Source organism: Labrus mixtus, chromosome 23 (assembly GCF_963584025.1).
Source record: "Labrus mixtus chromosome 23, fLabMix1.1, whole genome shotgun sequence".
Taxonomy (NCBI): Eukaryota; Metazoa; Chordata; class Actinopteri; order Labriformes; family Labridae; genus Labrus; species Labrus mixtus.
Genome location: NC_083634.1, coordinates 5937402 through 5950096, shown reverse-complemented (window position 1 = coordinate 5950096; position 12695 = coordinate 5937402). Strand labels below are relative to the sequence as shown.

At 41.5% G+C, this 12695-nt stretch overlaps 1 protein-coding gene across 1 annotated transcript; it reads left to right on the top strand.

The window, feature by feature from the left end:
- The first annotated feature begins 557 nt into the window (after nt 1-557).
- Nucleotides 558-11510, top strand: spata6l (spermatogenesis associated 6-like). The gene is made up of 13 exons (XM_061031412.1): nt 558-875; nt 2327-2464; nt 3325-3373; nt 4062-4103; nt 4188-4312; nt 4411-4503; nt 5412-5657; nt 7813-7912; nt 8312-8358; nt 9291-9406; nt 10263-10344; nt 10678-10765; nt 11429-11510. Exons 1-12 carry the CDS (start codon nt 828-830, stop codon nt 10741-10743), a joined length of 1152 nt encoding a protein of 383 aa, XP_060887395.1. The 5' UTR covers nt 558-827; the 3' UTR covers nt 10744-10765; nt 11429-11510.
- Nucleotides 11511-12695: the final 1185 nt, after the last annotated feature.

Below are 12695 nucleotides of genomic sequence, written 5' to 3'. Positions count from 1 at the left end.
TCATTTAAAAGCTTTTAAGATGTCTGTTTCTAGATCATCTTTAACAAAATGGAATTATGCAAAATATTAATTAGAAATTTTCTATGAAGATAAACAGGGAACGTCTAGCTTTTTTTTGTAAATCCTGGGTGGAAACGGTGAAAATTAACAGAGACTTTCATTCTAGCTTTGCTATTGGGAGACAATCAGATAAAATGTATAATATTTTGAAGGATGGTGTAACAAAAACACAACAATAAAATGTTGTAAAAAGAAAGGAATTGGACCGTGGAGACTGACGGAAGTGAGGTTTGGAAGTATAAACAGATGTGAGGTTAGCAGGGAATCTCATGTTCTTCTACTCAAAGAGAACAAGGATATTTCATTTATCTTAAATGTATAAATGTTCCTGATGGAGGGTGAGAAGCCAGCCTCTTCCAAGAAGAGGCTCCTGCAGACGACCCTAGGGAGTCGCAAGACACAGAGAGGGAGGTTGTGAGATTCATTCCAAAAACATGAAAAATGACTTAAAATACTATATAATAAATAACTCTTTGAGTGAAGAAATAAAGTCATGAACTCCATCAAGGGGAAGCAGCTAACGACTTATAACCGTAAATGACTATAATAATAATATAATATAATAATATCTCGACCTAAAAGTTAACTTCTGTGTTTTGGTTGTGGCGGAAACGGTCTTCAGCTTCTCTGTCAACGAAACCCGGAAGTTGCAGTAACCATGGTGACACGGTAAAGTGACACTCAACCGGAGAAAATAGGCTGTAGGCTACGGTTAGCTTGTTAGTCCGTTTTACAAAGTTTGTTTTATTTTTTATTAAATTAATCAAATGTCCCGCAAAGCGCTGAAAGTTGTGGTTGAATTGAAGTTTAGAGCGGTAAGATTTCTTCTTCTACAGTTATTTTAAACCTAACCAGCTGATACAGACTGGGACCAACCAAACATCAGCAGACATTCATATCATTTTAATATTTTCTCACCTAGCAGTAAAGATAAATATCTTCTTGTTAAAGTAAATTAACAATGGTGTTTGACAAGTTATGGGACATATTTCGGCATGTAGATAAAGTACCAAATGTATAATTATTTAACAGCTTAGCTGAATTTAAATGTCAAGACGCTGTTTACCTGTAATTATTACCAGGTGGGTTAATTCAACAGCTGCTGTGCATAATTAGTCAAAAGAATGTATTGTATTTGATAATAGCTAACTGCAGCTTTGGTATTTTTAAGATTTTGTCATCTTTTTCAACAAACTGATGAACTTTTCACATAATACTCCAAGCACAAGCAGCATATTAAGATGACAAAATAAAAAGTAAAACAACCAAAATGACCAGAAAATAGCAATACAAAAATATATGACAAGTTGGAAAATATCAAAATTATATAGGCTACATAAAAAAAGGACTAAAGGGTTTTTTAAAGCCTTTTATAAATGCTACAAACTTTTGAGTAACTCTCAACAAATTCATATTTGTTAATAAAGAATGTACCAAAAAAGCTTCTCAGTTTTACAACCTTAGAAAATAATTTCCTGAGATTCAATTTCTATATGACAAATCGTGCATTCATTACTATCCAAATTAAATCTTACTCTTAAGGATGGAGAGACATTCTGTTTATTGATGGATAGCCTCTTGAGGTGAATCTTGTTTTTTGTTGTTTTCACTGCATGGATAAAATATTGTGAATAGTTTGGGAATTAACTTTTTTCGTAAACAGAGGAAATGACCGATATCTAGTTGTAATTATGGCCGAGATAAATCTTGAGAAGTTTAGATTCTGCTCCTGAATGCTCTGGATTTGTTTGGACCAGAGAAGGTAGGCGGGTTTTAAGGCACCCCCACACGGCCGTTTTGGACGCCCCTCAGTTTGTCAGATATGAGAGCAGTTATCAGGTCAACAGGTGTTGCAGCGATGGAAGCGGCCAAGAGAAGTGGTTCAGATAGAAGTGATTGTACCCGACCTAAAAAGCCTCTGCATGTTTCTAATAAGCTCCACGAGCAGAAACGTGCTCAAACTAGGATCAATATTGGAGATGCTTTTGAAAAATGGAGAGAGGTTAGAACACAGAAAGGTTTACAGACTGATGCAGAGCTGGATAAACACTGAAGCTTCAGTGTTCACCACATGGTGACCTGTGAGAACATGGACTCTAGAGAGGAGGGGGTGGGGGAGACAGCTCTCTACAATGTTTAGAATTTAGACTGCAGTACCCATTTTAAACGCTAGGTGTCAGTTTCATTTTTCTCCTTCAATTAAAAAGTATGACATGTCAGTAAAGATTTTGCGTCTAACCAATAAATGTTCTTCCACTGTTCTCAGGTTTCTTGTCCTGGAGTTCACCTGTCAGACAAAGATGATATCTACATCAGCATGTGCATCATGGGACAGTACCGTCAGTCTGAATGTCTCCCGGCCGTCTTTCCGCTGCTGTTTCATGAGAAGATGACGTTTGAAAAGGTATGTCTTTACGTAGGATGTGGGATGAAAATGCAGCGACACTACCGAAGATATGAATGATGAAGTTCTGGTTATTATCTATTGTCCAAAAGAAAATAGCGACATATCTGTATTATGTATTTGAATTTGAAGTTAACACAAAGTATTGGTAAAGACACACTTCATCCTAATAATGCCCCTATGCCTGACTAATAAGTTACATAACCATATGGCCATTGGTCGCCATCACACAACCAAAACAGCATTGTAGACCCAGGCTGTAAGCTCCACCCTATGGACCCCTTCTTGCCCCCACAACTTTACCCTGTAGACCGATGGACAGCACGAGCCAGGAGGTCATTGGGGTCGTCAAGTGGGAACCTCCATTGACTGGTGTTTCGCCTGATTAGTCCCACGACACCACAGGAAGGCTGGACAGTGAGCTCCAGCGTCCCAGATTCAGCCCCCCACATGCTAGCTCTCACCGGTGCCCACCCACTTCTTTATGTTACCTACCTAACCACACGGCCCAGACAGCGTTGCCACCTTCAACAGACCCATACAAGCTCCAGGTAGTGACAACACTGATACTTCCTACCCTAACACATGGCCTGTAAAGGCTGCCAAAGACAAAATGCAACTACTCCCGGTGCCAACGTTACACATGAAAAGAACGACAAAGAGAACACAAGAGAAAAGAGAAAGACACATGGAGAAGTCTGAAGAGAGATCCTTGAGAGAGGGCGGGGGAAACAGAGCCAGGGTGACTGCAAGTACTTACTAACAAGGATGTTAAATCCTACAGGGAAAGTCCACAAGCTGTTTAAAAAATAAGGAAGCTATGTTAGAAAGAATCCTAATTTGTTTTGTGCTATGTTTAGATTTTCAGACATGCAGTCGACCCTGGAGACATCGCAGTAATGCTCGAGTGTAAGTCACCTTAACTTGTTATAGTCATTAACATTAACCTTAACATACTTATTTTTTAAATTTAATTCCCAATGTCATAATCCTCTTAGACTTCTTAGCCTTCCATTCTTCATTTATACTGCCACATTTTATAAGATTTATTTCAGTTTTTATGATCTGAAATAATCATTGTGCCATGTGTCCCTGCAGCAACGTCCTTTGTGCAATAAAAAGGGAAAGTAAGTATAAAATGGGGCGCAAGTAGCTCAGTCTGTAGGGACTTGGGTTGTTAACCGGAGGGTTGGCGGTTCAAGTCCCAGTGCGGAGCTAGTCTGGAAATTGGTCTGGTAATTGGAGAGGTGCAAGTTCACGTTCTGAGCACTGCTGAGGTGTCTCAAGCCGCTTTGTAGAAGAGCAGACGGGATAATATGCAGGAAGCATTTTTGTATTCCTGGCGTTCCTGTCGTCCACACTTCCTTGCCGCTGAGGTGGAGGTCAGAGCAGGCCGTGTATGAATGAGGACGGCGGTGGTGGCTGGGCGTCAGGCGGTGGTTAGGGACGACACAGTCCGATGGTGGTGTCTGTGCGTCAGGGGCATAGGGTGGTAATCTTAAAAATAAAGAATGAAAATGTTATGAATCATAATGTTTAGTATGACTTTTATCATGTTTCTGCTGATGATCTTTTATTGACTCCCTTTCCTCTTCAGATGAGACGGTCAGAATTGATCTGGTGCAGCTGATTCCTCCAGGTAAACGTGTTTCATCATCATAGTCATACTTAATCGTTCCTCTTGTTTTATTTGTGTTGGATTATTTAATGATTGTGTTTGCAGCAGGCGACATTCTGGCCTGCTTTGAAGAAGACGCTCGACGTTTCTTGTTCCCGGAGCCCAAACTGCTTCCCTCGTTCTCCGGAGTGGATCGAGAGGTTCTGATGACCCGAGCGTCTCACTTTCCTGTTAGTGCTTAAGTATCTGCAGACACACCTGTTACCTGCTCTCATAGATGTTTGTAGTTTCATGTCTCTAAGAGGCGCATATTTCTTCTTTTTCTCAGGGTATCGCTCCCAGGCTGGAGTTTTCCAGCAAGACGACCATCATTGAGTGCTCAGCTGATGCAAAGATCAACGTTTACCCCAATGTGCTCCTGGTAAAGATTCACTAATGACCCTCCGATATATAGAGGTACTTATGATAGGACGGCAGTAGCTCAGTCTGTAGGGACTTGGGTTGGGAACTGGAGGGTCGCCGGCTCAAGTCCCGCTGCTGACCATGTTATGGAAGTTGGTTTGGTTGCTGGAGAGGTGCCAGGTCACTTCCTGAGTACTGCAGAGCTGCCCCTGAGCAAGGCATTTCATCCCAAACAGCTCTGGTGCGCTCCCTGTGAAGCAGCCCCACTCTGACATCTCTCTTGGCCACATTAAGAGGACCGGATTAGTTGCTACCTGTCCACTCCATGGATTCATATAACTCAAAGTGCCGCTCTTTTTTTGGCAACTTGTAGCTTTATTTTTAAGCACTTTTCAGATAATGTTTAAAATCAATACACATGAAATATTTCCTCAAATGTTTTTAGCTTATTTTTGTTTCTGCAAGTCAACTTTTTGTAGTTCCTGTTTGTAATATGATTTACGTTTGATGCTTTTCACTGGGATTATTAGATACTAAACATATGCGTACTGTATGTACTAGCCGAGATAATTGTTATTCTGGCAAACTAAATTTACTCTCAATCTGCAAATATGCTCTATGTTTCGTGTGCTAAATTATGCACAGGGAAGGATTTTTGAAACACAAAATGTCGTCATTAAGTCAACGCACCTTCTTTGCCTTTAAGAACTTTGGGTCACAGAGGCTACTTAAGCTAAAAAATGTATTATGGACGGGTTTTACATTAATCTCGTCATCTTAGACCTTAAATATGATCCAGAATTTATATGAAGACATAGCAAGAATGACCCGTAGAGAGGGTTGGGGTTATCACTTTTCATACCTGTGGTTTTATCAGATGGTCGATATATTAAGATATTGTTGTGAGATCCACTCTCTTATTTCCAGAGGCCAGTGATGAAGAGAATCAGGAAGCCCTCCAGCAGACCCAGGACCTCCTCTCCTCAGAGGAGACGAGGTGTCAGGACAAACAGGGACAGACTCAGCAGCGCCAGATCACCGTCACTCATCTCCAGATCTCAGTCCCTGTCTCCTCTGAGAGCTGGAAACAGTCAGGGTCTGACCCGGCTCAGTCTGGACTCTTCAGCACACAGAGGCCCGGAGACCTGGAACAGCACCAGCACCTCTCAGCCTGTAAGAGCAAACTACACGTCTTTATTTTCATGCTCTGCCAGCAGAGGGCAGAGCTGAGTCAAGTTTGTCTCCACACAGCTGTTACTTCACCTAACACCTCCTCTCTCATGCTTTGTGATCCTTCACATGTAGGAGCATCTGAGGGTCAAAGATGTGTCACATAATGTATCTTTAAATCTGTGTTTAGAGTAATACAGCAGATCTACAACCAGGTAACTCTCACATTTTCATGCAGCACTGGGGGCTGCCACGAGCGGAGGCATTATGTGTTAGGGTTGTCCCGCCACGCTGCTGTAGGGTATATCTTAAAACTCTGAGATTATCCTGTATGGACTCAAGGAGGAACTTTGTTAAGGGTTAAAGGTCCTTGTGATCGCTCGAAAAACATTTTCTCCAATACTTAAGAATTTATACACTTCTTACTACATAATAACACAGTGACGGTAAACATCATAACATCCAGGAAAACCACTTTTCTGGAGTTACCGTAGCAGCAGGTCGTCCCCACCAACAATCTAGAGGGACCTTCAAGACAAGAGAGCTGAGGAACGCCAAGGAAAATATGTGCTTAGTAACTGACTAAGTTCATGAAGATTTGCTGATAGTGACAAATATGATGTGAAAGCACAGAGAGAGAGAGAGAGAGATAGGAGCTCAAGGTGCCAGTTCCCCGAGTAGTCTAAGCCTACAGCAGCATAACTAGGAGCTGGTCTACACCAGCGCCAACCCTAACTATAAGCTTTGTCAAAAAGGAAAGTTTTGAGTCTATTCTTAAAAGTACAGAGTGTGTCTGCCTTCTGGACCCTGACTGGTAGATGATTCCAGAGGAGAGGAGCCTGATAACTGAAGGCTCTACCTCCCATAGTACATTTAGAGACTGTAGGTAGTGTCCCATTCTTGTAAACACAATATCAAATCCATTTTCAAATGTTGGCACAAACATTCACTTAAACTAAAGGTTAAACTAATTAGATGTGAATACTGAAGGAACGAACATTATTCAACTTTTAGCACCAAGCCTCTAACGACATATAATATCAGTAATATCACATAAATATAAAACTGTGTCACTGTAAGCACTGGTGTTTGTGAAAACTTCTTTTGCAATGTAGTATTTGCACATTAAGTGCTAACTTTGCTCTGAATGTCTGTATAATGAATAATTTAAATTCATTCAAAGAGCATTTGGGTTGCATTCAAGCTGTGATGGATTAGATTTTTTTTTTGTCTCAGTTGCCCAGGTTTAAAAGCAATACAAGATTAAAAGTTAAGCAATCCTTTTGTGAGTTTACCTCTCAGTCACCTGTCCAGAGCAGCCACTAGCATGTCATGTGACTGGTTTTATGTTTATTTGTTGTTACCTTGTAAGAGGTTAAAGGGATAACTGAGGCATTTATTATCCCTGCGTCCCACTCACTCTCTTATAAACCGTCAGCTGATTTTGCTTCTTTCCACTATCTTTATTTCCTCTCTTATGGCTCAGTCGTTAAAGCTGAAATCTTAGGAAACTTTAGAGGTCATCATTCTCCCTAGGAGTGGTACAACACTTATTTTAAAACCAAGCTAATGGCTTTTTGACGTCCTGATGAAGACTCAGTTGAGTGGAAACGCATAGACACATCCCTGGATTTTCATACTGCATCAGACTTTCAGTTTAGACGGTCTTTCTTCTCAACGATCTTTGTTTATAATCAGGAAAGTAATTTATTTATTAGCTAAATATCTTTATGCCTTTTCATGTTGGACCAAATGTTAAATATACTTTTCTGTTTTCTTGTAAGTCTTTTTGCAGACGTGCACTTGAAGGTTTGTTACTGTTTGAGTGTGCTCCTTTTCCCCCACACAAGCCCACCAATCAGCAAACACTCAGCAACAGTAGCAAAGAAAAACAGTCCTTTGAAAACGCAGAAACCTAAAGCAGAACTAGACTCACTGGAACAGCAATCGGCCATGACTGGATGGGGTGTGAAGAGGGGGTTAGAGACGGATATAGAGAAATTAATACAGACAGCCAGACAGAGTGGGGAACTACCAATAATAATAGTAGCATTATGCTAAATGCTAAATGGACTGTATAATGCTTTTCTTGTCTTCTGACTACTCAGAGTTGTTTCCTGTTTCCTTTCTGAATAATGTCTTCATGTTCTGCGTGTAGCTGATAGCTTCATGGCCTGGAGCCGGTCGGTCTGCCTCGCCCCGACGCTCTGCTCCGTTAACCAGCTCCTCCTCACCTTTGACCAGGTCTTCATCCACAGGTAAAATCATCCACAGGTTAACTCATCCACAGGTAAAATCATCCACAGGTTAACTCATCCACAGGTAAAATCATCCACAGGTTAACTCATCCACAGGTAAAATCATCCACAGGTTAACTCATCCACAGGTAAAATCATCCACAGGTTAACTCATCCACAGGTTAAAAAAAACTGCTCTGTTGCTTCTTATCACATTTTACAATGTCAAACAACTTCCCAACAAGTTACAGCAGCTTGTAATGTGTTCTGATAAAGTTATACTGCTGCTGATAAGACCAAAGCTGGTTAGTTTGATGATGATAACCTATATTTAAAGTTTCCTACTGTCCTCTAAACCTACATACAGTCAACTTTCTATAACCAGAGAAATATATCTCTCTGTGTTTTCTGCTGTTACAGTGAAAGATTCTCCGACTGTGAGAAGAAAATCGTCATCCAACGGTTTGGTAGGTATCATTTATTTCTGCTCTTTGGCCTGCAAAGTAAGGACTGCTTCTGAAATCCTCCTGATGTGGTCGTTCACACATGCACCTCTCAGCAGGAGACTATGGGTGCGTTCGAATTGTCATTTTCGGGTTCCTAACTGAGTGAAATGACCCGGAAGCATTTAAGTGGCGGCCATGATAAGAGCTGTTCGAATTCTCTAAAAGTTAAGGAAAGGTGGGTCAATGTTTCCTTTATAACCTCCTTTAGCATAGGATACACTGGACCATCCTTTACGAAAGGGGATGAGATATGACGCCCCACAATTCCTTGCGGCCGCAACATTTAAAGCGAGTTGCGCATCCGACCGTTCACGAACATTAACAATGACCGTAAAGGGGCTCAGCTCACGTAAGGGATGAAGGGATAAGAAGACATTTTTAGCCAGATGATGTTTTATTGAACATATTTCATTCACTTAAGAATGCTTTGTGCAGTTGTACATAAACATTAAAACATTATGTGTATCCTGCATAAATTTAACAATTAATTTCATTAACATGCCGATTTACTTCAGTCATACTTATTTTGATGTTGATTTCTGAGTGGACAGGAATGTGATGGTTTCACTTTTGTTACTTGTAGCCTGGTAGCCTATATTGCTTTTATTTCAATCACATTTCTCCTCAGGCAAGACATGACGCAAAAAGAGCGATTGCAAAAGTGGCAGATGAAGCAACAGAGTCCTCTATACGACGCTACAATGAGAACATACATTAATATCTGAAAGTGGAAGAAACAGAGAAATATTCTAAGGATAAGGATGACTATCTTAAATAAAATACAATTTAATAACTTAAATAACGCCCTTTAGCGAACTATTAGAAAAGGAAATTTCTCAAATGCAGCGCTGCAGATGCATCAATGTGACGATATCTCTGTTTTCATTTTGCAGGTTGGAGGGACATCAGAAGACGAGTCCAGCTCTTCAGACACACGGGACCCCCCGGACTACCACAAAGACCCCTCAAGACTGTGGCAGTCCTGCAGAGAACAGGCCAGGCAGAGGAGGTAAGTATAAGGAAGCCCCCCAGCAATGCACATCACTGCAGATATAGAGAAGGAAAAGAAGGCAAATATAAGATAACGATATATGCTGTATTTTTATTGGCTCAGAGGTCCATCATGGTCCAAAACATAATCTTTAATTCTGTACTTAAACAGGGATTAAAGGAGCAATATGTAACTCTGACACCTAGTGTTTAAAACTGGTACTGCAGTACAAATTCTAAACATTGTAGAGAGCTGTCTCCCCCCCCCCTCCTCTCTAGAGTCCATGCTCTCACAGGTCACCATGTGGTGGACACTGAAGCTTCAGTGTTTATCCAGCTCTGCATCGGTCTGTAAACCTTTCTGTGTTCTAACCTCTCTCCATTTTTCAAAACCATCTCCAATATTGATCCTAGTTTGAGCACGTTTCTGCTCGTGGAGCTTATTAGAAACATGCAGAGGCTTTTTAGGTCGGGTACAATCACTTCTATCTGAATCACTTCTCCTGCCTGCTTCCATCGCTGCAACACCTGCAGTGTTGTGGGGGAGATTTAAAACCGCTTACCTTCTCTGGTCCAAACAAATCCAGATCATTCAGGACCAGAATCTAAAGTTAGAAGGAGGACATACTGGCTACTGCATTGTTGTCAGAGAAGCCAGCACTTCAACATGTTTCCTTAATGTCTGATCATATAGTAAGATCACTTTATCATTTCACTCACTACACATCTTATTGATTGGACCTTTAAATAGATTTTGACTTTTATCATCTGACTAAGGTTTGACTACAAAGAAGCAGATTTAATTTCTAAAGAGAGTATTGATGAATGATAAATAAGTATCACTGACGTTCCCTGACTTTTGATTTAATGTTTAGTTCTCACAGAGAATGGGAGGAGGTCCAAGAGCGGGTTCGAGGACTCCTCACGACACCGAAAGCCGTACGCCGACTTGTCTATGTGAGTAAAATATAACATTATAGAAACCTCCGCATCAGCATCTTTTTATAATCTGGTGTCAGACTAGTTGCTGTTTCCAAGGCCACTACATGTCTCTTGATTGAATATGTAGAGTTTCTCCTGGCAGCCTCCTGGCAAGCCTAAGTGGGAACGCAGCAGGATATAATCAGGAGAATTCTCCTGGAGCGAGTGGGAGGGGGTGGTGACGTTTATTCCCTGTGATCGCTGCACGACCATAGACTGTCTGCACGCGATCTTTGGGATTTGTTGCACATGATTTCTTTTAATGATTCTAGAGTGGAAGGGACTATGCCTGTTTTCTTTCTGTTTCAGGGAGCGTCACACTCTGAGGTGGACGAGGTTTTATACAGGAGGTCCATCTCTCCAGGTCCACCATGAGGCTCCAGCCGGCTGTGGAGAGGTGAGGGTTTTTGTCCTGTTTGGTTACATTCTAACCCTCACTCTCTTTATATGGTACATGGACTTGATATATATTTCTTGATGATATTTCTTTTCTAGTCTTCTGACTACTCAAAGCTCTTTTACACCGCAGGTCCCACCTACACATTCACACACTGATGGTAGAGGCTATGTAAAGAGTTCATCAGTATTAACTCATCCATTCATACACACCTAGCAGAAGCAGCAGGAGCAACTTGGGGTTAAGTGTCTTGCCCAAGGACACATCGGGCATGTGGCTGTAACTCCTGCAGCCACATGTCCGTACGTCTGCGGTGTGTGAATGTGTATGAATGGATGAGTTAATGCTGATGGTCTCTTTACTCAGCAGCCTCTACCATCAGTGTGTGAATGTGTAGGTGTGACCTGCGGTGTAAAAGAGCTTTGAGTAGTCAGAAGACCAGAAAAACACTTTACAAGCTCAAGTCCATTTACCATTTACCTGGTGCCGAATATTAAATGGCGAACCTTTAACTATTTAATGGCTTTGACCAACAGGTTGTCACAGGTTGAACTTACTTCACTTGTAGGTCAAGTGTTTGTGCATTTACATAAATATTTTACACTTCTGCTTCTTCCCTGTACATGTGTGTGATGTCTGATTTCTGCTCCTTTCCTCCTTCAGGGAACGAGCCCCTCACCATGCCAACACAGCCCTGAGATGTCCAGACTCTCCTGATGTGTGTGTGTGTGTGTGTGTGTGTGTGTGTGTGTGTGTGTGTGTGTGTGTGCAGGAGAGAGGTTGGACAATGTTCACGCCCCCTGTGATGTCCGAGTAGCGTGTTGGATGTTAAATAAACCTTTTAGAACAGAAACTCAGCGTTTTATCTCAGGTTGAACAGTGAGACTTTCAACGACTTTGACGTCATAAGTCTCCGTCGTGTTAATCCATCAAGCTGACATTGTCGAGTCCTCGGGTAAATCAACCAAAGGCCATTAAAAGCTAATTGCGCCCGCGCCGATGCAGCTCTGTGTGAACTGCTGCCGTATATCAGAGAAATAGCTGCTCACTACTGCGGCTCTGTCAGGAACATTGTGACTTATCGCACACTGGCGCTGAAACAGAATCCTATTTTGGGTGTGATACTCCGTCTAAAAGAACAGGCGTTAGCGGCAGGGAATAATCTTCAGAGGTCTGCTTGGTCAGTTTTTACCAAAGTCTTTAAAGGGGACATATTGTGAAAAATCCACTTTCATAGTGTTTTTCAACATATACTTAGGTAACCTGAGTGTCTACTGACCCACATAATGTGAAATAAACCCATCCAGTCCTTTGTTTGTGGTCTACATAGTCTCTTTGTGATGTCACAGTGGGATTCTGGTAAAAAAAAAATACCCTCCCTTCCCTTGGTATCTCTACCCATGGACTCCACCCCCAGCCTAGAACAAAACTTTTGTGCAGGTCAGCCATTTTTATTCTTGCTAGTGAAGGAGTGATGTTTACTGGAAAAACTCAGGGGGGGTTCATTACATTTAAAGAGACACACACACCAAAACGGAGCGTTCTGAGAGAGCTGGTTTATACAGGGTCACAAACCTCCTCTGGTGCTTGATTCATGTTTTATTTTGACCAAAGCACAGCACAGGTGTTTCATTTAGACTACAGAGGACTGTTTGAAAAGGTGGAGAAGGGCTGTAATATGTCCTCTTTAAATAATGCTTTACTGTCAAAGGAGTTGCTGTCTCCAATGACAGTGAAGGTGTCACGAGGATGTGGGGATTTTCCAGAGGCCGAGTCTGGACTTCTTTAGCTGAGCCAAGCTGTGCTAACATGTCTTCTCTAGAATGTGTCGTTATATTAATCTAAGGGCGTTTCCACACCTCACCTGTTTGGTTTGCTAAAACTAACTCGAGTCTGTTTGCCAAGTTAGTACTGTTTTTTTTAGATAATC